The following is a 26,147-nucleotide window of genomic DNA, read 5'->3' as shown; positions in this document are numbered from 1 at the left end:
AACAACAACACTGCTTGCGATACACAGTATTAATGTTGCATCCAGAAGTAGTTAACTATGAGGTTTTACAACACCACATTCTGACCCCGTGCTCAAATGCTCTAACGCTGACTTGGCCGTTCACTAAATCAAACATATATACTCCTTCTCCCATGTACAGCTTGCAATAAGCTTTACAAAATTTGAGATTACACGGTAAATTACAGATAACACTGCAGCTTCCATAATATTGGAACAAAGGTTACATTAATCTGAATACACAACATGAAAATGAACGTTTGCAGTACTTTTTTCCCAAGTTCTTCCATATCAGCTCACGTTAGAGGCAAAACATCATCTCCTACCCATTAACTATTGGGATTTTGACCCAAGGGACAAGGATGTTGACCCAAGTAACCAGACGAGCATTTTTCCCTCTTGAAGCAAAGGGTCTGCAAACAATGCTAGTGGCCTGGAATAGGTGGCCTTGAAGTCTATCTTGCTAAATGAATGGAACTATTCATGGGTATTTTGCCTGATGAAAGCCTACTGTCTCTCCCAGGAATCTGGGCAATTCAAATGACTTTGAGCCACTATCCTCTTGATACTTGAACTGAAGCTTAAACTAGTTAGTTCAATCTTCATAACCACTGCAGTACCACTAATTAGCTCTCCAAACCATGAGCAGATTTTTAGGACAGCACCATTTGAGATACAGAAAGTTCTTCAGGCGGAAGGCCACCCAATATAGGCTCCAGCACACTGATACCTCAGAACTGAAGAAACACATTGGTTTCAAAATGTAGTAATAATTAAAAAAAAAAATCTTATTCTTAAGCATAGTAAGCGACACCCACGGACAGCAACATAAGCTGCAAAAGGTTCCAGGGTGTCCACCTGCTCCTGATCTCCTGGAGTTAGCAAGCTTGCAGTGCAGCTGTTCTTACTGAAAGCTCCTTTCACGCAGTTACATAGGAAAGCCAACATGTGTTCCTCAGTCACGAAGACCTTCTCTATTCTTTTCTCCAAACTCATTCCCAAGCTACAGCTACACAGAAAGCCATCAATCTCCTTGTTTACAATTAGATGAGATTGGAGGCAAAGATATTTCCTCCTTATTTTTTGATTCTGCCAACAACAGAAGCAACTGACTTTCCACATTATCTATGGTTACCTACGCACGCTCAGACAAAACTTCTTTACTTATTAAAAGCTGACTTCCCCAAAACAGCTAATTTAAGAGAAACTCAAATAAGAATAGATGCGAATTTATACAACAGGACTACAGGAACAGTGAGAGGCACTGGATATAAGACAAATTAATCTTTCATGAGGTAAAGGAGTTGCAAACCTCGTTGCCAACGGTCCAAATACCTTCTCAAAGACACCCCCTCCCCCCGCGTAGACCTTAAAGTTATTGAATATTTTAAGGATAATAATCTCATAAACCACATCCGTGCACAAGTTCCCCAGTTCACCATCAAGTTAACGAGGAACTTTACTAAATTGATCAAAGCCCAAAACAAAAAAAAAAAACAAAACAAAACAAACAAAGTCGGGACACGAGACGGAATTTTCCTCTGCCATTCTAGCATCTAGTCTTTTGTTTCGAAGACTGCAAAACAAATTAATTTTTTTAATTGCCTTAGGCAATTAGACAGATTTTCATTCCATATCTTTTAAAAGATGGAAAATGCAACCCAGCACACTTGCAAATGACTTATTTTCAGCATTTAGCACCTGGCTAATAGAGTACCTAAAGTTAACTGATGCCTTCCAAGAGCATAAGATGTATGCTTCGTAACTGTGTATACAGTTTAAAGCTAAGACGGTTTCACAAACAGTTGTTTTGACTTTTTTTGTTTTTTTTTCATTCTGTCAAAACCCTCATTCCAATTTCCTTTTGAAATTCAGATTCAAAACTAGAAATCTGTGAATAAATACAGATGGCCAGAATTCCAAATGATTTTTCACATACCTCGTCTACTAATTCCTGCTGGTTCAGGCGTGAATCTCTCATCGATTATGGTATCTTCATCTGAATAATCGTGGTGATAGTTTACCGGAGTCTCCTCCTGGTTTGCAGATTCATTTCTGTCTACACACTCCTCCTCACGCTTATTGAAATACTTCTGCAGCCAGGCCGGTACAATATTTTTCACCGTTTCTGTCATTCTGCTAATTATTCCCTGCTTGAAAGAAAAAACACTTGTTTAATTACAGAAACGCAGTCAACAGCATATGCTGCGATACCACCTTCCACGGACCTTGAAGACAGATATTATACAGCAAATATTCAGAAGACGACGACGAGGTTGATCCCTGGCATAGGATCGCTACACTTCTGGTAAACCTAAAATTCACCTAAGATTGATTTACAACTACCTATCACTTTCTGCACTTCCAAGTGACCTTGGCAAGGTTCAAAGTTTTGAAACCTCTGCCAAAATTCACCAGCAGGTCGTCAATCTGCAAGGCTATCAGGAAACTCTACGCCTGAACAGCTCCTGACCTACAGACTTGTTCCAGGACTCTTCCTCTTCGCACCCTCCCGTGAAAACCAACTAAACCAGAAGTTCAGCAATTATCTACTGCGACAGTCAGGACCATACTACCCATTAAAATCAGTGAATCTAAATATTTTCAATTTTAGTAATGCTGAATTGCAGTGACTATACGCACAAAAAACAGTTCTGCTCTCAACAGTCAGGCTAACCCAGAAGATGTCCTGGAAGAAACACAGCTATAGCTATAGCACCAGCACCTCCTCTTGCAAGAGCCTTCTAAAGCTGTTGCTGTATTTTGTAGAAGACTGACTCTGCGGCATACATCGGGTACGATCGGAGAATTCCCACCTGACCGAAAGCCCCAGGAACTACGGTTAAATAAAAGATAAATTAATATAAATGAATATAATTAATAATAAAAATTAATAATAAAAATTAATATCCAGAAAGCTGACAATCATGAGCTAGGCATCCTGCTAATCATCCCTCCTGCAGGCAGGGGGAAAAAAAAAAGGTAAATTAGATCCAGGACTAGTTCCCAGGAACTTTGAAGCTGCTAACTATACTGTCTACAGTGCCCAGGCACCTTCAGAGCTTAATGGTAAGAGACAGAGGGTTTGGTGGGCTGTAATTACGATCACAAGCACACAAAACACATCTATTTAAGTATTTCTAAGAATCGACTTATCGACTAAAGTTGTAGGGGGAAGGATGAGAAAAACAGCGGGGTAGGGATCAGAACCAGAGGTATAACCTCACAAAATCGCATCGGTCGCTTTCGTGCCTCCCCAACTGCATCACTGAGAGACAATTAACATTAAGCCACAGAACCTTCTGCAGAGTGGACATGATATTGAAGATAAACTGAAATTAATTGACAAATGCTCTAAGCAAGCTATCTGCTCAAAGCTCGTCCTTTTACGTTATGAACATTTGCACGATTCGTCTGGTTACAAAGCTAACTGCTATAATAAATGCACACATGTAACACCTATCAGTTTGTCTATTTATCAAATCATTAAAATTCTTCCCCGATAAGTTACTGTTAATTTGATCTGCGCTGGATGTGCAGCAGCCATTCTCTGTGCAGAATCCCCCAGATATCCCCACGCACGTGTTTGCTCTGGCACACTCTTTAAATAAACCTACTGGAAAACACGCAGAGATAACAGACAATGGAAAAGTTAGAAAACCATCTCCACTGATTATTTTTAATCCACGTGTAAGGTTTATCAGTTAGCTACACAGTGTCGGCACACGCAAGCTATGGCACTTTCAACATTAATGCACTGTTCAAGCCAGAGGTTTCAACGGTTGCTCTGTAAGCGTGGGGAATGTTTGCATTGCCCTTCCAGGCCAGCTTTAGATGGACAAGATTGATTGTCAATATGTGGTATAAGGGACTTGGCATTTCTGCAAGTGATAAAAACCTAATTGAGCAGCTATCCATGCGTAGCGCTCCCTTGGTTTTGCATATGATAATCAATCCCCTCAGCTACGTTGCTCATTTAATAGCGGAGAGGTTTTGGCTGAACAAACATGTGCAGAGGGCATCTCCAGAGCATCTCTCTGGGCGTCCTGACATTTCTTAGCAAAGAGCTGCTGGGAGGGATCTCGGCGCGTCCCCCCTCCAGCACGGGGATTTTCACACCCCGAATTGACGGACCGCTTTCACCGTCAACCTGCTGTACCCTACAGCACAAACGAGAAGCAAAGCCTGGCAGGTAACGTTCAGAGAATTGATGATGGGCTGAGGAGGGGTGCAGGGAGCGGGGAAAGCCCTGGGGGTGGCACTGGGGGTCCTGAGGGCAGCGGGCTGGGGGTGAAGGGGAGGGGGAGGAGGGGGGTAATGGGCTGGGTAGAGGGGTAAGGGGGTAAGTAAGGGGCTGAGGGGGTAACTGAGGGGGTTAGGAAGGGGCTGAGGGGGTAACTGAGGGGGTTAGGAAGGGGCTGAGGGGGTAACTAAGGGGGTAACTAAGCCGTTGAGGGGGTAACTAAGGGGGTAACTAAGCGGTCGAGGGGGTAACTAAGGGGGTAAGGAGGTGGGTAGGGGGTAACTAAGGGGATAAAGGGGCGGGTAAGGTAAGGGGGTAAGTAAGGGGGTAACTGGTGGGCTGAGGGGGAAGGGCCCGCTGTGGGGGGGCCGCTCCTCACCCGCTTGCTCCTGGCACAGGGGGGCTTCGCGGCGCCCAAACGGTGGCGCCGCCTCTTCACCTTGCCGCCGGCCGCTCCTCCTCCTCCTCCTCCTCCTCCTCCTCCTCCTCCTCCTCCTGCTCCTCCTCCTCCTGATCGGGCTCCTGGGCTGCCGCCCGGCGCCCCGCCGCCACCGGCCCTGCCACCGCCGGCCATGCCGCTGCCGGTCGCGCCGCTACCGGTCGCGCCGCCCGAGGCCATACCGCCCCCCCCCCCGCGTTCGGTGCCGTCACGGGGCCCCCCCGCCCCCCGCCGCCACGCGCCGCGGGGCCTGCCCTGCCCCTCGTGGGAATAAAAATGTTGTTTTTGCAGAGTTACGTTGTTTAAAGGTAAGGAATGGGGTATCGAGGTGTGCTTGCAGCGATAAGAACGCTTAGCAGGCGACCTTGTAAAATGCAGACAACCAGACTCCGTAGAACAATTCGGGGAAAATCACGGTGTTGAGTCAAGTCAGGTAAGTGAAGAACCATTACCGCTTCAACCAGTAAAAAAGTCGAAAGAAATTCGAAATTTAACAGGCCGGCAACTGAAGGCCATGCATTGTCTGGGAAGCATCAGACAGATTGTGAGCCTGGATCACCCCCTCAGTGGGGAAACAGGGGAGGGTCCCGTCATCAAAAAGTATATAAACTGGGTTTTGGAACCAGCAGGGGCGCTCCTGCTCGTGGGACGCCCGCCACTGCGATCGCGAATAAATTCCTGCTTCGCTGAGCTCCTCGCCTGAGCCCAAGTTATTGGCTACGGAGTGTTTCTCACAATTTGGGGGCTCGTCCGGGAGCCAGTCGCCTACTGGGGAGCCCCACCGCCGCAGCAGCAGGAAGGCATGCCCCGCTGATTTCAGCGGTCCTGTGCATCGACGGCGGCGGTTCTGCGGAGAGCTGACAGAGGGCCCGAGACTGATGAAAGAGGCAGGATCCGTGAAGGAGTGGGGAAGGGAAGAAGGCAGGCACTCCGGCTTTGAGAATTGATCCGGTAACTCTGTGCACAGACCAAGGTAAGAAATAGGAAGTATTGCCTTGGGGGTCGGGTGAGACTCTGTGTGCCGTGTGATTGAGACGTACTTTTGTACGGAGCGAGTGTGGAGTCCTGATCCGCGGTTCCGCAGCTCCGCGAGGGGCGCGGCCGGAGACGGACGAAGCGTGAGATAAGGGAGAGAAAGGAAGAGTCTCGGGAAATGTGGTGTATGGTAAGCCCTTGCACGGGGAAGTGCTTGGCAATACACCAGGGAAATTTGGTGTGCGGTAGTCCTCGCACGGACGGGACGCCCGCCACTGCGATCGCGAATAAATTCCTGCTTCGCCGAGCTCCTCGCCTGAGCCCAAGTTATTGGCTACGGAGTGTTTCTCACACCCTCCCCCTCCCTCCCTCGCGCGCCCCCTCCCCTCACGGGAACGCGCGCCCCCCCCCTCCCGCTGCCGCTCCCGTTCCTCGCCCCGCCCCGGTCCCGTCCCGGTCCCGCCGCCCTCCCGCTCCCGCCCTCAGGACCCGGCCGCCATAATGAACCCCGGCCCGGCCACCGTAAGCACGGGGCTAGGAGTCACCTCCAGAGCCTCCCCGCGCCGTGGCGCCGACCGCTGGTGTGCCGCAGCACCGCGCCGGGCGTGGGACGGCGCCCCGAGCCCACAGTGCTCGTCAGAAAAGCCCCGCACCGACAACCGATACCCCCGCACCGACAACCAACAGCCCCCACGCCGACAACCAACGCACAAGCAGTGTTTTAGGCCGGATTCGTGGCCCCGTTGGTCCGGGAAGCAGTCGTCACGCTAAATTCTACCCCACGGCAGGGGAACGATGGGCATCGTGACAGATCGCCGCCCCAGAAAATAAACACATAAATAAAGAATAAAAACGATAACGGGACATGAATCGTGCCCTTAATAACAGACATTGGGCAGTGAAATCACCGACTTCTGCAACAATACGTGCTCAGGGAACTGACTAAAACCCCTCCTGCATCGGCCATGTAATAGCTAGGCAAACATCACATAATACTTCCCTCCCTCATGTACACCAAACCTATTAAGGCAACCATAGTAGTGTGATAACGTGATTTTTCTCCTCCAGATCAGCGTCAAAGGCAGCTACGCTAGGTTTGCTCATAAGTTCAAACGCTGCTTTATTTATTTATTTGAATTCCATTTTTCTTATTTAGAAGGATTTCCATAGGGTGACAGGCCTTTAATGACACTCACGACTCAGAAACATTTGCCGATGCAGTCAAACGGTGTCTATTAACGCGAGGCACTGAAGTTAATTGGTATTAAAAATGAGCCAAAACGAAAGGCAAGTATCTGCGTGTCCAGCAGAATGACAGCGATCATCACCATTTGATCAATCTTCCCCCCACTCTCTGTTGCAGCTAGGTACAACGAAAAGAGTTTATGAAATCATTACGGGACATTCTTGTAGAAAACTTCCTCAAGCTTGGAAGAAAAAAAAACATTTCAGCTAAGTAAAACAGAAAATAACTGGAAGAAGTGAAGTATGGCGGTGTTGGAAAAGTTGCTTCAAAGACTTGTTTAATTAAAAAGAAGGAAAAAAGCAAGTTCCTACTGCAATCCCATCTTTGTCAAACTGATGGCGGGCACCAGTACGATGTGTTCAGCTAACACAGGCTGGAAGTTGTAACTGCAGCTGTGAAGTTTACCCAGTAAAAAGACTCCGCAAAGCATTCTAGCAGTTCCGATGCAATCACTGCTTCCTGAATTTGTGACTCACGGTTAACACGGCAGTACAGGAAGAAGTCTGGCATTCACTGTGCTCTTACGGTAAAGAATCTGCACTGCGCACACCATCCCAAGCCAGGTATGCGCTCCTAACAGGAAAGGACGATAGGCTGATAAGTCTCAGCAGAGGGAAAAAGACATCAGAGAACTACTTTATAACAGCAGCACGCGGGCTGCAACCAACGTTCTCTTCCTCTCATCATTTTCATTTCTGTGGACTCCAAGAGAATACACTCCCAACATTTTTCAGCTCTGGAGAACAAACAGCCCAACCAATCTCATTCACTGAACTACAAAACTGGTATTTTCACTATCTAGTCCGGAAAAGGAGGCGCACGTCTCTAATGTACAGTGTAGAGACCTTGTTAATAGGCAAAGTCTGCATAAAATAGGTGGCCACAGCCTGATTTTCTGACGTTCAGGGCCTTGGGTCACACACCACCACAGCATCAGACTTAATGAAGTCACCAATCTATGTGGGCCCCTCGTTACACAGGTCACATGTTATGGACCAACCTCTCAAAGGCCAAAAAACAGCACTGATACTGCCGGGCCAACACACATCTGTAGCATCCCATTTCTGGGTGACAACACAATGAATGTTTCCACAAAGTACTCGATGCAACCTAACTACTGTGTTTGGTGATGCAAAGCAAGCCATGTCAAAGCAGCGTAGCACCCAGGCACATTCCTGGAAGATGTTTTGCTGCTCACGTTGAAGAAAATAGATAAAAAAATCCTGTGCAGTTTGCACTTCTGAGCTCAAGTACCACAGCTATGCACTACAATTGAAGTGGCATCAAAGCTTGTAAGGTTTTGAAGCTTCAGCACTGCCATCCAAAGTCAAGGAGGCTGCATCTATTATCTTGAATTTGCCCCAGCTCAGTCCCCTGAAACAATTCCATAGACACGTACAAGCAACCCTTTTCCCACCCAGATTCTTTGCTTCATCTATTGCACCTCTACCTTGTGTCATATTCTTATTAATCTGCCCCTCAAAAGACTCCCTGGCTCACACAAAGAAGCAACCCAACAAATCCCTGTTCCCAGCCACGTTGCTTTCATGCTTTGGGAAGAGTTAACTGCAACAGCTCTAACTGTGATGCCACCTCACCCCCTCCACCTATGTGAGGTTCTTTGCCTTCTGTCTCCTCCTACGTCTACACCTGCACTAGAACCAGGAAGAATGTGCTTCCTACAATACTCCAAGAGCCTCTTCTGTTTCAGGATGTCATCATTTCAATTCAGGACTGAAAGTATTCCTAGCAAAAACCCAACAGCTAATAGCTAACAGAAGCAGTTGCTGGTGATCAGCTACAAGTAACCTGGAAGTACTGAGGAGTCACAAAAGAGAATTTGCATTACATTTAAGAACAGCATGCAGCTTAGGACCACTGCTTTCACTGACTACACTAAGCCATAAAAAAGAATTGGATTCTTACCTGCCATCACAGCAATTATGGTTTATGTTGCCCCCAAAACACACACGGCAGTACCAGAACTGTGTCAACTAGCTTTAACAGCTTCCCCAGCTATTAAGTACAGTAATTTCTGCTTCCTTTTTTTTCTTGGAGGAATATTCTTTTGTTTCCAGCCTCACTTACTTATTATACACACTGTTAATTAGCAACTATTTCTCCATACTCATAGGGTTATGGAGTCCCTATGACTGGAAAAGACTCTGTACCCTTCAAGATAAGAACAGCATAAAGGCAGCAACTCGCAAGACTGCTCTAGCTTAAAGCAAAGCTTTCCTCATTGCTCTCATCTCCTTTGACTTGAGTGCTGTCATCCTTCTACCAGAGCTTTAAAAACTTCATTACCACGAATGAAGGAAGACCAGAGCAATCAGAGAGGGTAGCAGAGGGTATAACTTAAGGAGCTGTTACTAGGATTTTTTTGTTGTTCCTGGTGGACTATTTTTCTCCTTGCCAGCAAGGAGGGAAAACCAGCAAGTTGTTTTCTCCAAGATTTTTTTTTTTTAGGTTTAAGAACACGGATTATGTTGTAGCAATTTCTTCGCTGTAAAGCGTCAGCTGAGAAGTCTAACAGTAAGAAGGGCAAGGGAAAACTGAATGCTGATGCAGAGAGTGCCAGCAGACATCATCCTCATTCCACGGGATGTTTGTAGCTATGGCAGTTGAAGTCTACACTTCCATATGCTTAACATACCCTATTTATAAGCCAATTTTAGCTGACCTAGCATGTATCAGTAGTACAGTTAGAGCCAGCAGCCTGCAGGAAAAAGTGGGCACAGGTGTTTCCATAGCAAGGCCTGTGAGTGTCTCCCATACATACTTCCAGTCTAAGCAAGCACATGAAAGGCTTGGCTTGTCGCTTACCTAAGGAACCAGGAAAACAAGGGAAAGCTAGATTTCGCTTGTGTCCTAATGCCCATATAAAAATAAAGACAGATGAAATACCCTTACTACCTTGTTAAATTCCATAAGCCGGAAGAGAACGTGCTGCACACAGGTACAAGTAAAATCCCTTGCTGGCAGGTTTGCAGAAACAAATTTTTTATTTACACAGGCAAGTCTTATCTTTAAGATAAGACCCCATTTACCTCTTTACATTTCTCGAATATTTACATGACTTCATGATGCTCCAAGAAGGGAGTGATGAACAAAAAGATTACAGAAACTGTCAAAAGCATAGCAAAAAAAACCCAACCTATCATTGTGCTTTAAAACTTATGAGCTAGAATAATGTAGAAGAAATGTAGTTTTAGCACTTTGGTCCTAACGGTCATGCTCTAGAAGACGCTTAAATAGCAGAGGGGATTTCAGAAGTGACCGTATCCAGAGGTTGCCAGTGACAATTCATGAGTGAATCGTAGAGTTCTTCGCTTGTCTCCGTGAATTGTCTGTTAATTTCATCAACATCCAAGTAGAGCTGTGGATCTGAAAATAAAAGCCTGGTAAGTCCAAGTATCAAATCTGAGGCATGCGCACAAAAAAACTTCATGTGAAATGGCTAACAAAATGTATTTTAAGCTAAGTGTAATAAGCTATTAGATCTACTAATTTTAGTGAGGTATTTAGTCCTCTAAAATTTTGAGCCTCACAACTCCAACTTTTGGGAATTTTTATATTAGAAGGCTGGGACTAGAATTGTCTTTCAAGATAAAGACAAAGACAAGGTTTAAGATAGTAAAGATAACGGTTAAGGATAATCAGCCATGAAACCCTCCCAAGAGTCATTTAATTCACTTCTACGGCAATACACGTTACATAGGATAGTTTCTAAACACTAACACAAAATGCCTCCACGTGAGGAACTTTGCAAACCTTCCAGGACACAAATATGTTTTGTACCGTATTTGTAAGTGCAAGCTGAATCCTCCTTTTGGAATCTGCAACATAAGCTTTTACCTCAGGGTGGAGAACAAAGCTTTTGCATATTACTGAGTTTCTAATATAAAATCTGTTTAGCGGAACCAATACAAAGAACAAAATTCTGTCTTAGACCATTTTCAAATGGGAATGAAGGCACAGGTACAAGAAACCTGCTGCGAAGCATTGACAGTGTCCCGTTTTACTTGATGCGGTCAGTGTATGCTGTATCAGCTTTAAAACCCCAGCTGATTGCAGATCAACCCCACAGAGGTTTGACCTCAGCTGAATTTTCAAGATGTTCTTCATCCAGTAGAGGTTGGCTTGTATTGTTAAAAGGCACAAGGATGGCTAAACTCAAGTGACAATGATAGAACCCTTATTACCGTCAGTAATTAGGTCATCACCGATATTAGTCATAACTGAAGATTCCTGAAAGACAGAAAAGGCTAAGTTTAGTCATAACTCATTTCAGAAAGCATCACAGATTCAAAGTGCTGCAGTCTCAACCCATTCCTTCTTCCTACAACTACAAGGATAGATGGCATTTTATCTACTTATTTTTAGAAGAAAGCCAATATTACAGTACAGGTTGGAAGGGACCTCCGGAGGTCACAACTAATACATTGACCACGATAAGACCACTTACAACAACTGTTTAATTTGCTTTAAGCAAAGCAAATCAGAAGAACAGGAACAGAAGAAGCGTACGCAATTATGCTGTCAAAACCATTCTTTGGTATGCGTGAACAAATAATGGTGTATAAATCACTAATTCTATGGATTTACTATTTAAGCACTTAAATACAAACACCTCTGAATGGAATCTGCTCTTTTAACTTCACACTAAGCAGAAAGCATGTTTTCAACTTCGGATTCTTTTTGCTGATTCACACAAATCTGTACAACGTATTATCTGTGAAATATTTTCTTTACAGCAAGCGTGCACTATCTTTACCTCAAAAACAGCTGGAGCCATTAAAGAATCTCCTAAAGAGCAGTCTCCAACAGCTTGCATGCTGTCATAGGGAGCATAGGAGCTGTAGTTGTAGTCAGCGTAAGCATCGTAACTCCTCTGCGAGTAGTAGTTCTGGTAATCTTGGTAATAATCATTATAGTTGTATGACTGGTACCGCTGCAATTCTGCTTTCAGTCTGAAACATGAGGAGTTGCATACAGTCAGAGAACAAGAAACTGTAAACCCAGTTCTGAACTTAAACAATTTGTTAGCTTACATACTTCAAAGCTTAAAAGGAAGCTTTCCTAAACAGTCACCTAAGTGACAGCTTAAGTCACAGCTCAAAACCTCATTTCTATAGAAGCAAGCATCCTCACCTTTGCCAATACCAGAAGGAATTGTTCTCATGGATTAACTCCAGAGCCTTGACATGGTTACCTGTACACATCAAGTATTTTTAGCGTTGGCATAAGCAAGCTGCTGCTAAGTCTCTGTGCTTTGCTAAAGATTGATTTAAGACCAGAGACATTTATCAAGCACAGCTGCTTTAAAGATGCAGTCTTAACCCTTCTATCTTTTATTTGTTTAATTACTAGATCTTATTTCCAGAAAGAAGTGAATGGAGTCAGATTATCCATTTCAAAGAAGCATCTGACACTGCCTGTCAGTTTGCCATGTCTACCTCCACCTGCTCTGTTTTTTTGTTTGTTTAAAGTCCATTAAACATTCAACAGCTGCCAACTATACCACTCAGGTGAAGTCAGTCTTGCTTAACAACACAATCGCGATTCTCCAGCATGACGCCTTATTATTAGTGGGAGAATTACAAAATACGCTGGTTCTTAAGAAGAAAGGGCCAGCTGATTAGCTTTCACTACTTTCCCTTTCAAGATTTTCTCAGGGGCAGCTTCAGACTAATGACAAGAACCAAGACAAGTGCTATCTGTACTAAAACTGAGGTACACTGCATAAAGAACATTCAGATAACCCAGCTGCATATTCAAAAAAATCCGCTGTTTAGACTTGTCTTCACTGATTCTGTACAGGCAGACCTCCTGTGTTTGCAGTGTCCAGTTTCTCTGACTTGAATTGAGGATGCAGAGAAGTGAGTTCTATGCTTTTGGGGAAGAATACAAGCTGAAGGCATTCTGAAATAGCTTCCAAACTAAGCAAACATGAGGGACAAACTAATCCAATGGCTGGGTATTTCAATGCTAAGAGAGCACGGTACTCAGCCATTCAGAAACGTATTACTGATGTGTATTTTAATACCTACATTTGTTTCAATACTGCAAAGCTACACAAGTTCTAATAAAGAGGTAATCCATTGTCTTGTTACTGTAGTAAACAAACAGAAGATACATCACCTTAGGTCTTCTGCTTCCAACTGCACTCTTCCTACATACAGTTGTGTAGGGAAGGAAAATCTGAAAATACTGTTGACGTTCTTCTGGATAGCCGAAGCAAGAAAACATGTTTGTGGCTTATTCTTGTTTTCAAAATAAAACAATATTAATTTAATCAAAAAATTTTGGCAAAGAAGTTTGGACAGTGCTCTCTTGGAGAAGAGCATTTCCATTCTAAAGCAGAAGGAGGCAACATTTGCAGAATTATGCTAGGTAAACAGAAACAGAAGTGTCATTTTTTACTATTTAACAGAACGCACAAGCTAACCTCATGAACATACTGAAATTGTTTATATGAAGTCCTGTTTTGTCAGTATCCTGGATCAAAGTTCATCAAATTTGGTATCAATTCTTTAACCGTTCAGAGACCTGAATTGCCTTAAATAAGTGATAGAACTGAGCCGGTAGAGTAAGAAACCCTCTCAGGAAGTGCTAAGCTTTAAACTCCCCATTGCCCTAAGCTCATGAAAAGCAAAGAATAGCATTCTAAACCTGTTCTAGTAATAACGCCTTTGGCTTTCTCCCTGCGTTCCCATTTTTCCCCCCCACTTCTTTCCTGTCAACCCACTGTAAAACTAGTTATGTGCTTCTCTCAAACTAGAGGGAAAGCTCTAAGAACAAGAACTCCCTAGCATATAAAACCACTTCTTGTCCCTTCTACCTTATGCAGGCCCAAACCTGAAAATATTTTCCAATGCATTCAGCTTTGCTACTGTTGAGAAACAAGGCTGGTTACAATGGCAGCTAAGCCCAAGTTGCGCTGTCTGGCTAGACTTAACAGTTGGATTCCCCCAGCCATCCTGAAGCAGGTTGATGAATCCAGGGAGTCAAAACATAGGACTTCTGCATTTCTGGTTTTGTAGACTGCATCCTGTGTACAGCCACTACAGCAAGGGCCACAGACTTTCCAAAGGCAGAGCTACAAGAATCCGATTATTTAGAATAACTGTATCAATGCACAACTCCTTGGTTACCTTTTAGAAATTCCTATGCTCAGCCGGATTCCTTTTCCCCCCAGACCTGGTGCGTTCTGGCAGTCTTGCAGTGCCCTCATCTGATCACCTTGCTCACCAAATCTGACATAGGCATACCCTCTACTATTTTCAAAAGGGAGAAAACCAATTCTGGTATGCATAACAGTTACAAAGCTAACGAATTCAGTTTCTGTCTTCTACAAAAAACAGAAGATAGCAGCTACTATAGCTTCTATTACTTAAGCAACCTCTCTGGCATGTGCACGTGCACAGAAAAGGCTTTCACCAAATTAAAAAACTTGGGCCAGGAGCAAAAAGCTTATTCCTTGGTAGCATTAAGATGCAACTCACTGAGAGCCAGCAAAACAATACATTTTAAGTGCTCTCTGCGTAAGTAATCAGATTCCATATTTCTGCATATACAGCAGTTAATCAGTTAGCACTAACCCACTCCTTTTGGAGCCACAAACTTTATTGGTCACAAACACCAAGAGCTGGCTGTAATTATCTGAACCAGTATTAACCGGTACCTCCGAACTCTTCAAACAAAAATATCTTTCAGGTGCTCTTAGAAGAACAACATCAATTGCCTGCAACAATTTGATGGCTTTGCTAAACGGAGCACTGAAAAGCACAGTGGTACAGTTTCTTTTGTAGCCTGTTCAGAAATTATAGCCCCGTGCCTACAGCTTCAAATCAGGCCAAGCTTACCAGCCCAACTCTTACAGCTTAAGTTCACTGCACTCGAATGCCTTCAAGACGTGCTTTTAGGAGCCATGGAGAAGAACCCTCTGGTAAGACCACCATTATAAAGTACTGAGTGTTGTTTTACACTTAAAATAGAACTATCTGTTACAGTCATTCATCAGCTTTCCCTAGGCTGCTGCTCTCTCACTACTGAATGTGATCCTGCTCTCAGTTTCCCACTAACTTTTTCCCCCAGCGGTTATGGCCTCTTTTCATCTATGACACTTTTAAGGGACTACACCGTGTTGAAAAATGCTGGTTAACATTTCCTTTTACACAAGGTGCCTCATCGAATTTTCCTGACTAAACCAAACCCCAGAACCTTAACTAGAAGAGGAAGCACACAAACACACACGCCTCCCTGGCCACCATATCTCCCCAAAACATATCTGTTCAGTAACAGACCAACTGTAAGAATACTGCGATTAAAATCAGTATAGCTCTATACACTGCTTTTGTTCGGGATTACTAGCTAATGTCCTTCCCCTTACCCCTTCTGGAATTAATACTGAATTCTGTACTCCAAAACGCGGTTCTTAAGTCATACAAATGACATTTAACAATCAGAATTTTTCCACACAGTGATCCTCAATAAAAACTTCAATCCTCTACTGCAGTCTTTCAACAAATTAAAGGAATACAAAACTGGCTAATAACTGTTCAGTGATTTTTGGACCTTTGTAGCACTAGAGTAACAGCAGTACACTCTGCAGCATAGTTGCAAGTACGTGGGAATAAGATACTCTCATCTCTTTTTTTCTCTGAAAAGTGTGAGGCCTCTATTTCACCCTACTAAAGATTTTACCACCAACTGTACTGCTAGCATTGAGACACTGCAACTTCTGTGCTTGTATGAGATGCAGGACAGGTTCCTTAAGGTGTCGCAATTTTTTGTCTAAACCTAGTGTTGAGATCAAAAAAGGGATTGCTACTAATTGCGTACGTATCAATAACCAGGACAGAAGACATGCTGCATATAGGAATTAAACTTTTTCTAAAGCTCTAGTACATGAACATATCAAATCCCGCAGATTTTTTCTAGTATGGTTTCAGAGGTCTTACTTGATGGACATAAGCGCACAAGTGAAGACAAAAGATATTCTGTTTACCTGAAGTACATGAAGGTTTGAACTACATTCTAGTCCTGATCTTTCCAGTCAAAACTGTTTAAAAAACAACCCACCAAACAGTAAAACAAACAAGAAAACCCCATGCTTCCTCTCTACATAAAACTTTTCACAATTGTGTTTTCTGCCCACCACCTGGCTTTAAAAAGTATACGAACTTCTTTGAAAGATCATGTTTTTAGTCTGAACTCCAAATGAACAACGTGTAGGGCATGTAAAGAACAAGCACGTCATTAATGAAAGCTTTTCTCTAAAAAGGATAAACTTATTCTTGGGGAAAAGTGTGGAAACAGATGTTATCTAGGCAATATTCCTACAGGAAAAACGAATAATTTTGCCACACCTCAAAGGAAAAAATAATTGTGCTTAACAGGTAAGAAAATAAAAAAAATCAGAGCAAACCAAAAAATAAATCACAGAATATGCATCCTCGTTTTAATCATTAAGGATTACCTTTGAGCTCTGCTTTGGTGCTTGGCTTTGCACTTTCACAGGCTACACACTTCGTGGCCTCTGCTTTGTTTTGAACCAAGCAGGTCTCCCAATCCCAGCTTCCTTCAGGCTTCTTGAATTTGTCTAAATCCAGAAATTCTCCAGAAGGAGCAGAAAATGCAGATGCACTGCTACTGGTCACAGGTGTTGGACCCTCTGTGAGACAAACAAGACAGTTAACCATCCTGTTTGAACATGAACTATAAAATGAGCATTAACTTTTAAATCTGATTTGTCAAATCCCACAGAAATGTTCAAAACTACTCCACAACTCCCCCCCCCGCCCCTGAAAAAAATAAAAGCCACCAAAAACCCACAAAGAAACAAACAAACAAACAAAAAAACCAGAGTGGAACTCAAAGCTTCCCAACAACACACAACTCTGTTCAGCACACAAGCTTCTGCTGCTGTTGACCACAGTGTAACCTCCATAAAGAGGCCTGACAGGTGCCTTTTAAAAAAAAAGGTGCCTTTTAAGAGAGAAGCAGAAGATAACGCTTCAAATTCAAAACCGGAAAGACAAGAATGGCTCTTCCCTTCCACGGCACACGCAGAAAACTTTTATCCTAGTATTACTTGCATCGCTCTTCCTCCTGACAAGTGCAACGTAACCGTGCAATTCACTGCACCATGGTCACAGTAAACCCCTCATTTCCAAAATTCCTCCTTGCAATGGCAAGAGCCTCAGACAAAGATGCCGACTGACCGCTCAGAGGTTGGAAGTCCAAGAGAATCAACTCTGTCTGAAATCCATTATCTTACCTCATGAAATTTCAGTCTTACCGCACAGGATGATTACAAAAGCCCGGTCTAGTCCATCTTAATTTGTTTCTTCCACGATATATTTGCACAGGTGTTTTTCGATGTAATGGCATGTTAAATGACTTTTAGAGTCAAAGTTAGAATTAGAATCGTATTTTAAAAACAATACAACCACGCTCAAAATCAATTACGGTCACACACAATGGGAAACAACCCAGTACTGCCCTGAAGAAGTTACCCAGCGGGTCACTCGCTTTCTTGAAGCCTACCACTGACCTTCATAGGCATCTCTCTGCTTTAGCTTAAGACTAGTTAAGACTACACTGTCTTGAAATCTGGCTTCACATCTCCCCTCAATTACATACAAACGGTGAGTAGAGGCATTTTGGACACATTCTGTAATTTTTTTTACTTATTTTTTGAAAGAGAAAAACGCAGTCATTTTTAACTCTTTCTATGGAGTTCTCATTTTCGCCAGTGAAAAATCACTATGTTGTTTTTAAATTAAGTCACCCACTTCAGCCATCTTCCCTCACCAGCTGCAAAGCCGGGGGTATCTGCATTGATCCAGCTCCGTACTAATACATTTCACAATCAGTTCAATTTATGCGACAGGCTGGAACCTGGGCTGAGACCTCTGAAGTGCCTGTAAACCAATCCTGCAGACAGCCGCTAACCCATCAACCGTACCTGGGAATCGTGTTGCTTAAAATATTCCATATATGCAACGTACTTTTATTCTGTACAAGATTCACAGAGGCTAGGATGGAAACAACAGGAAAAAAAGGACCATACCTGGTTTCTCAGACTGACAGGCTACACATTTGTTATCTTCCGTCTTATTTGGTACAAGGCATATTCCACAGTCCCAAGAGCCTTTCGCCTTCTTAAATTTGTCTCCAAAGCCCAGAGTGGCTGTTGTGTCAGTGCTGCTCGAGGAGGATGTCACTGTCACCGAGCTGTCTGTGACCACTGGTCATGTCAGAGCAGGCATTACTCCCGTTCCAGGTTTTGGTGTCTCACATGCTATACATTTTGTAGCTTCCGGTTTGTTTTGGACAAGACATGTATCACAATCCCACGTTCCAGGTACTGTTTTGAATTTGTCTCCAAAGCCCAGCATCCCTGCTGGGGGCGCTGCTGGCTTTGAGGTGTCGCATTGACTTGAACTTACTGTCTGTTTCATACTCTCAACTGTTGACGCTTTAGTAGCTTGACAAGTTACACATTTGTCCTTTATGTCTTTGTTTTGCAGAAAAGGGTCACATGTATCAGATTGCCAGTACGATGCTTGTTTAGAAGTCTCTTTACCTGCAGAAAAAGTTGTTATTGCAGGCCTAGTATAAACCACTGTGCTTGTTGTAGGTTGTGCAGACGTAGAAGAGCGTGTTTTCAACAATCCAAAGTCTAGGAAGCAAGAAAAAAAAGTCTTCCTGTTAGCCCAGCACCTCACTACATGTAACTAAGTGACTTTACTAGAGGGCAAAAATTTCAACCCAGGTGCCAATGGTTACAACTAGACATTCAGACCGAGCGCAACAGGAAGTCCCCAGAAATCTTATCTAAACGGATGAAATTTCATCTGCTGCACTGGGTCACAACAGAACATTTCGTTAAAGCTTCATTTAACTCTTTGTTTCCAAGCAAGCTTTAAATCAACATTTTCACTGGTCGATACAAGTACAAACAGACAGTAGCTGACTGAAATCTGACAGTCCAACGTGGAATGGAAATAATGCAATTTGATTAAGACGCGATGCCCAATCGAATCAAATTTCTAAAGCTCCTCCTTCCGTAGCAGATGACTCAAATCTACTCCAGTAACTGTACAGAAGTTTGTACTCGGAGCAGCAATCCATACGGTATTTTCCCACAGATGCTGAATATTAATTAAATAATAAAAACTCAAGACAATTGAACAACTGTCTAATTTTCTATAATCTTTTTCAAAATGCATCGGACACAGGACAACTCCTTATTTAAAAGGTGGCAATTTTAACAGAAAAGACAAGCTACTAATACAGAAAGACTAAAGGAAATGCATCTTAAACAGCAGCTCAAGTTGCTTGTAAATCTACCTTGAACATAGTTGTTTTGTGGTTTGTTTGTTGGGTTTTTTTTAGTCAAAAATGAAGTCTTTGAACAATGTGGATTTAGATTCTGCTTCTTTTAAACCGATAAAGAAAGTGAATGTCACTTCACTCAGAGGTCTTTCCTTAAACAAAATGCACAATGTATTTTCTCTCACTTAGCTCTTTCCAACAGAGAAATGTGCTGCCTTCTTAACAAGTATGTAAGTTAGAAGAAGACTTTTGGGAAAAGATCAAATTCAATAAAGCCCTTTTTCTTAAAAGATATCTTTTCCACAGACACACTTTATGAAACTGTTGAAAACAATTGCAATTGCTTAAAAACAAAATTCAGAAAAGGGTTTTTAACGTAAAACACTCCACTTCTGTTTGCAGTTTAAATTTTAATCCACAGGAGCCATTGTAAGCTAAGGCCCAAAGATTCGCAGCTTTCGCCATGTATTTGGAACTGAAGCTCTTTCCTATTCTTTCTTCACCTGGGCTGAAGGTGGGACAGGAGTGTTGAGTTTTACAAACATTTCCTTTTCAATTCCACAAATTGTATTTACTTAAAATGAAACACCGATTATCTGGCTAATTCTCTTAGTACCTCATTTACAATTACATCCTAACACGTAAAGGAGATGCAACCCATCTGCTTTTCATCTTGCAGTTTTACTTCCAGCAACAAACACCACTTAGAATAGAAGGGGGCAGATGCACCCTAACAAACGCAGCGCTTAATGTAATGCTCTCCTACATTCATATTTATAGCAGATACTCTATTAACCATAAGTCGTGTGTTGGTTTTTTTTTAATAAAAAATGCTAGCGTATTTTTTGCAGCATCTTTTTAAAAGGAGTTCATTATCTCACCAGGATTTTTTAGAACGTCTAAGACGCTTCCTTCCTTTAAGACGTGGGCAGTGGTGAAGGGACCACCAGCAAAATCTTTGACCTCCTCTTTCTGTGTGTTGATGTTGGTTGAGGTGGTGGTGTCTTTTGAAACAAAAGAAAACAAAAACAGCTTTCACAATGTGACCTAGTTAGAGCAGATTATACTCACTTTTGTTAGAAACAAGAATTTCCAGCTTTCATGCTTCTCACATAAGACTCTTCACAAATTCTACTTACTTTGCAATGCTTTATGATTACAAGCAAAACAAAAAGCAACAAAACAAAAAAAAAATATAAAAGCAGATCTGTCACTGGAAAAATACTGCAGAAGTCCAACACTGCCTGGAATTGCTAGCATGCGCAGACAAGACAGATTGAAGATTTAATAAAGAAAAAAAGGAAAATCAGCACTTCAGATCTGAAGTGCTAAAGTTTCAGTTACCTAGGGTAAGAAAGGGCGTCACTGGAGTACCACTGGGTCCAGAAAGTTCTGCCGATTTTACAACGGGAACACTAAATGTAAACCCAATCTGCTATGAACAAGAGAGGTTTTTCAGATTCTCAAGCCACAGGAACTTCAATCGAATGCACACACAAAACCAAATCTGAAAGCTGCTCTTCACATTTGTAGCACGCATGCTGAATGACAAATTATAAGCCAGAAGCCTACATACTTTTCTCCATTAAGGCAGATTCTGCTTTAGTGTTCTGCAACAGCCTACTAAATGCCTAAGAAAAAAAGTCAAGCTCCTTTATTATTTTACTTACAGAAGACGTAGGTAGCACTTCTGCCTCAGTAGATTTCACAACTGGAGATGAAAACGCGAACTCAGGACTGCTAACAGTACCTGCTGGTTGTATCTGTATTTTCAAAAGAATTAAAGGTTTATATTTAAGAGCAACAACTACCTGAATTCACTACCCAACAGAAGTCCCGCAGTGACGTCGAAAAACCTGATGTTTGAGTTATTTTGCAGATGAAAGTAATAATAAAACACAGGGAAGTTTCCAAGTGGGTATAGGACAATATCTTCAAAACCAAATTCCAGAAACTGAGAGGAAAAGCTGGAGATGCTACTTAGGTCTAAATGCACGGAAAAGCAAGCCAGGAAGCTGAAGAACGGCAAACTCAGCCCAATGATACTCCAAGAACTTCAGCAAACACCTCAACATGTTAAAGCAGCTGTCTACTTCAAACCGTACAAAAAATATTTCAAGTACTCTGGAACAGATTAATGTTTATTTTATTGCAATAATATGCCAATTATTGCACCCTAGGCTCATTCTATGTGAGGCTTATATGACCACGTTACCTCTAATTTAATAACTTAAATAAAGTTGTGGTTTAACCATTGCAGGCAACTAAGCACCACACAGCCACTCGCTCACTCCCTCCAAGTGTAACAGGGAAAAGAACCGGAAATAAAGAAGTAAAGTTGTTAAATTTGAGGTAGCATTAATGACTCATCGCATGTAATGGCTACCTGGAAAGACAAATGCCATAACCCTGTACATACTCCCCACTCCTTCCCCTTCTTTCCCCCAGCATTTATTGCTGAGCACGATGCTAAATGGTGTGGAATATCCCTTCGGTCCTCTGGGCTCCGCTGTCCTGGCTGAGTGCCCTCCCAGCCTCTTGTGCATCCCCGACCTCCTCGCTGGCAGGGCAGCGTGAGAAACAGAAAAGGACTTGTCACTGTGTGAGCACTGCTCAGCAACAGCTAAAACACCAGTGCCTTACCAACACTGTTTTGCTCACAAATCTGCAACACAGCATCATCTACTACGAAGAAAATTAACTCTACCCCTGCCAAAACCACTATAAATAACTTGGCATAAAGTCCACACCCCCCTTCCCCCGCAGACTTCCACAGCATTTGAAGCAGTTATACAATCACGTTAAATGGGAGTTGGCAGGCTCTAAGACTGAGAGAAGCAGAATCAAAACATTTATGCCTTTTTCCCCAAACTGGCATACAACCCCAATTCATTCAGCTGCGTAGAAACTAATATTTGTTAGTTTCATGAGCACCACAGAAAAAGTCAACTCGCAATAAAGCAGTATACTCATTGTAAACATTATTTATAGCATAAAGATTTACCTTGCCCGCCGCCGTCGCTGCTGCATCTGCCATGCCTGCCGCCTCCGTTGAATTTGCCACGCTTGTCGTTGCCGCTGTTGACCTTGATATGTCCTTTGTCATCAGTAGATATGGCATGCCCGCCGCCATTATTGGATATGTCAAGCCTGAGGGCACTGTTGAACACGTTATGCCCGACGTCGCTGTTGTATATATCATGTCCTCCACCTCCTCCTCTGATAGATCTGTCAAGTCCTCCACCTCCGATGGATCTGTCATGCCCTCCACCTCTGATGGATCTGTCATGCCCTCCACCTCTGATGGATTTGCCATGACCGTCGCAGCTGCTGGAGTTGCCGTGCTCATTGCTGCTGTTGAAACAGCGCTCGGTGACGCTGAGACAGCGCTACTACCAACGAAACTAGAATTGAACTGAGGCAGCGATGCAGCACTGATGGGTAGGGGTATGTTCGGTAGCACTGGTTCCTCCACTTCCTAAAGTTGCAAATTTTAATTTTTCTTATACAAGACATACTACTTTCTCACCCCATCCCACCCAATTTATTAACAAAATTAAATAGAACAAAAATCCATACAAATTAAGAGAAAGCAAGTTTCCAGAAGAAATCCCGATCTCCCCACCTCTGTCTACCACGTCATTTTAATTTATGGCAGGCCTGCTTCCACATTATACTCTATTCAACAACTGTACAGCAAGAACACTGAAAGTTAACTCAAAACCTGTGCAGAACAGAGACGCACAGATCACATTTTTTTTCTTTCTTTTCTATACTTTAGTCATCAAAGCTCTGGAGAAGCATCATCCTTTCTAACTACCCTCGCATGGCTTCAATTAAGAGTACACTCTCAAGACAAGTGAGAAAGTGTTCCTCTTGCAAAATTAGGCAGGATAGCTGCCAAAGTTTCTAAAGTCATTACAGCAGTGAACGTGGAAAAAGGTAATGTTTAAAGAAGCAGGTAGGTTCAACAACCAAACTAAACACAAAAAGCACCAAAGAAAGTCAGACTAGCAGCACTGAAGATTGTGTTCTGGTAAATACAGTCTATACCATGTATCAGGATGCAAATATAAAAATCAGAAAACAGCCTCTTAACAACTTCAATTTTCATCCCTGCCACTTACTTTATTCGATTACTAAGATTGGATGAGTTATGTTTTAAATGGCATAGGAAATCTGACCAAAATTTGTACAGTACTATCATGATCTACTTAGAAATGACTAGGCAGGGATGTAAGTTGGTACTACTGATATTCAGTGCATCCTGTAGCTTACATCTGTTTCACAGTTTTGATTTGAAAAGTTTATGGAACTTTTGATATTTGGACCATTATTTTATTTGTGTTACAGGAATAAACAACAGTGTTTACGATTTCTTTATATTGCATCATCCGGAAGTCCCATTTAATGATTTGAAACTTAAATTAACTTAAATACTTAATATTAACTTAATATTAATTAAATACTTAATGTTAACGTAAATACTTAAATTAACTTACAGGCAGCTTATATAACATCCAATAAAAGAAAAAATAATCTGAATATTCATGGTCATAGTTTTATGGAATAGATTTTTCCTATTAAAATGAGAAAAAAACTCTCTCACAATGAGTTTGGTGAGTATCAAAAACTGAGTCATCGTTAGCAGACATGCAGAATGCTCTCTTCTACTACTCTTTTTCACACTCTTGGCCTGTATCTTTCTGTGTGACTTAAATATGAAACCAAAAATTAAGCTTTTTTTTTCTTTTTATACTTGGCACTCGTTTCAAGTATCATTCCTGTAGAAAAACTATACAAACCTTCACCAAAACTTCTCTTCTTAGGACTCATTCATTCAATTGCTAACGAGAAATGTTATAGTTTGCTATATAGCCTGCTTAGCACTGTAACTGCATAGAGGAAGAAAGATCCCTAAGGCATATGCTCAGATTTTTCTCTAATCCAAACTGTCAATCCATTAGAATTCTGAAAAAAGTCTTACATCAAAACAGATCTTCATTCAGACAACTATCGCTTGCCCATAACAGCCCATATTCCTCTTTCTGTTAACACCTGTGAGCTTCAAGGGGGCAAAGACAGTTGTCAGCCTTCAAGCAAGTCTAATCTACAATTGGACTGAGGATATAAAATATATATATACCCACACACACACGCATAGATATATAGCATTGGTGGGCCAGAGATTTACTGAGTATTCCAACTCAACTGTCCAAAGGGACTCTTGCCAGCAGATCAGTGTGGTGCTCCTGCTCCAGAACATGGCACCCAACAGAGACCAGCATCACAAAAAACACTACCACCACTACCTACTCTACAAACAAAAGGTAGGGCACTGCAATAAACTTTGTGAACGAAATCAAAAGCAGTGTGAGTTTTCTGTATCTCCTTCCTAAATGGAGAAGTAGAAAGGAGTTCTAACAGAGACAATTTAGAACAGTTTGAAAAAAACATAATTAAAACCCAGCACCTGATTGCACCTGTACCAGAACCTTAAAGCCAGTCGCTTCCACCCCTAAAAAGGTGGTTGTTGTGAAGTCCAACTTTTAGATGCCAAAACAAAGTGTTGAGTTCTTTCTGCAAGCCAAAGAATGCCCATGGTCACCTAAGAATTGCTTGGCAGATGAGCACAGAGTCAACAAAATTCCCTGCTACTGTTCTTTGAAAAGAGCGACTCCCTAAAAACCGAGTGCAAAGTCCCTTAACTCAAGCATTATTACCCAAAACACCATTTGCCCAGAAGGAAAAGCCATCAATATTATCTGGAGGATAACTCATTTGACCTAAACCAAGAAAGCAGTATAACACAAAGCAGTCTCCTCAAGAAGAAATTCAATTAATTCTGCTGGATTTTTTTTATTTTAGAGATGAGTTAGCATTTGGCCTCAAATGATTCTAAAGAACACATGGTCTTCATGTGAACTCAAAGCAGACAATTAACTTCATCATGAAAGGAGTATTAAAAAGAAGAATAATAAATCATAAATCTTCCTCCATGTTTTTGCTTAAAAAATAAAGAAAAAAACACATCAATAAACATCCTCCTGAACTGTAACTCACTTCCCCTACTTCACCTTCTAAAGAATACTTCAGAAAGAATCATCCCATTAGGACAGAGCTTTCAAACTGCAAGCAATTAAATAGCTAAAACTAATAGCTTTTCCCCTAGGGAACATTAGGAGGGACAAATTATTTTGTTATAAGTAAACTGAGTTATAAACCATGAAATATCTGTCAAAGCAAAATTTGTAACACTACAGATTTAGTTAAACTACAAAATGAGCCATATTTCCTGTAGAAGGAAAAAATTAGGCCTCCAATAGCAAAGATCCTTTCTGTGGATACAGCATTATAACGTGCCTCGTTTCCCATCTTCGTATCCTACTCAGAAGATAAACTTGGGATAAAAAGTGGTGTATCAGTACTTTTATTCTTGCTCATCTTCCTTCCTTTCATAAAAACAACAATTTTCTCAAAGTTCTATTGATCTTCAAACACAATCCAGACTTTGCAGCTCCCTCAAAATACAAAATTTTCATTGGATTTCCCATTCCTTTTACTGAGAACTGTCACCACCTTTCCAAAAAGACAGGCATGCAGACCGTACTGAAAAAGGAGATTTCTTTCTTCCTTCAAGTAAGTTTTAAATTAATAGATGTCATACCTTTCAGATGGTTCTGCTCGCTGTTCTGCAGGCAAAGTCTTCTCTCTCATCCCCTGCAAGTTAAGTTTAGTTCAAGACTTAGCTGAATATGTACAGAATACACAAAGTACCAACAACCACTTAATGTGGTTTTTTGTGGTTTTTATTTTATTTATTTATTTTTAATTTTATAGCACTGAATACACCTCACCTACTTAACGTTGTTCCCTAA

At 42.1% G+C, this 26,147-nt stretch overlaps 3 protein-coding genes across 9 annotated transcripts in view; all 3 read right to left on the bottom strand.

The window, feature by feature from the left end:
• Positions 1–4,308, bottom strand: part of LOC308198052 (nuclear pore complex protein Nup153-like) — a 32,927-nt gene extending 28,619 nt beyond the window's left edge. For 4 of the 6 annotated variants that reach the window (XM_080599593.1, XM_080599595.1, XM_080599596.1 and 1 more), the window contains exon 1: positions 1,958–4,308. In XM_080599593.1, coding sequence (XP_080455719.1) covers positions 1,958–2,153 — 196 coding nt within the window. In that variant the 5' untranslated portion in view covers positions 2,154–4,308. The remainder of the gene's footprint in view (positions 1–1,957) is intronic. The other 2 variants (XM_080599598.1, XM_080599597.1) reach the window with 1 other exon arrangement.
• A 1,255-nt stretch (positions 4,309–5,563) lies between these two features.
• Positions 5,564–15,567, bottom strand: LOC308198061 (tRNA selenocysteine 1-associated protein 1-like). 2 transcript variants are annotated; one of them, XM_080599615.1, is made up of 4 exons: positions 14,079–15,567; positions 11,699–11,894; positions 11,127–11,172; positions 5,564–10,308 (listed from the first exon to the last, which is right to left on the bottom strand). In XM_080599615.1, exons 1-4 carry the CDS (start codon positions 14,237–14,239, stop codon positions 10,172–10,174), a joined length of 540 nt encoding a protein of 179 aa, XP_080455741.1. In that variant the 5' UTR covers positions 14,240–15,567; the 3' UTR covers positions 5,564–10,171. The 2 variants fall into 2 exon arrangements, with proteins under 2 accessions (XP_080455741.1, XP_080455740.1); XM_080599614.1 differs by lacking the exon at positions 14,079–15,567 and adding an exon at positions 13,066–14,070.
• Positions 15,568–15,838: 271 nt separating this feature from the next.
• LOC308198064 (uncharacterized protein) lies at positions 15,839–24,051 on the bottom strand. The gene is made up of 3 exons (XM_080599618.1): positions 22,274–24,051; positions 20,940–21,032; positions 15,839–18,613 (listed from the first exon to the last, which is right to left on the bottom strand). Exons 1-3 carry the CDS (start codon positions 22,616–22,618, stop codon positions 18,599–18,601), a joined length of 453 nt encoding a protein of 150 aa, XP_080455744.1. The 5' UTR covers positions 22,619–24,051; the 3' UTR covers positions 15,839–18,598.
• Positions 24,052–26,147: the final 2,096 nt, after the last annotated feature.

Source organism: Anser brachyrhynchus (assembly GCF_964034855.1).
Source record: "Anser brachyrhynchus genome assembly, chromosome: 7".
Classification (NCBI taxonomy): domain Eukaryota; kingdom Metazoa; phylum Chordata; class Aves; order Anseriformes; family Anatidae; genus Anser; species Anser brachyrhynchus.
The sequence above is the reverse complement of the archived record's forward strand: the minus strand, read 5'-3'. Positions and strand labels throughout refer to the sequence as shown.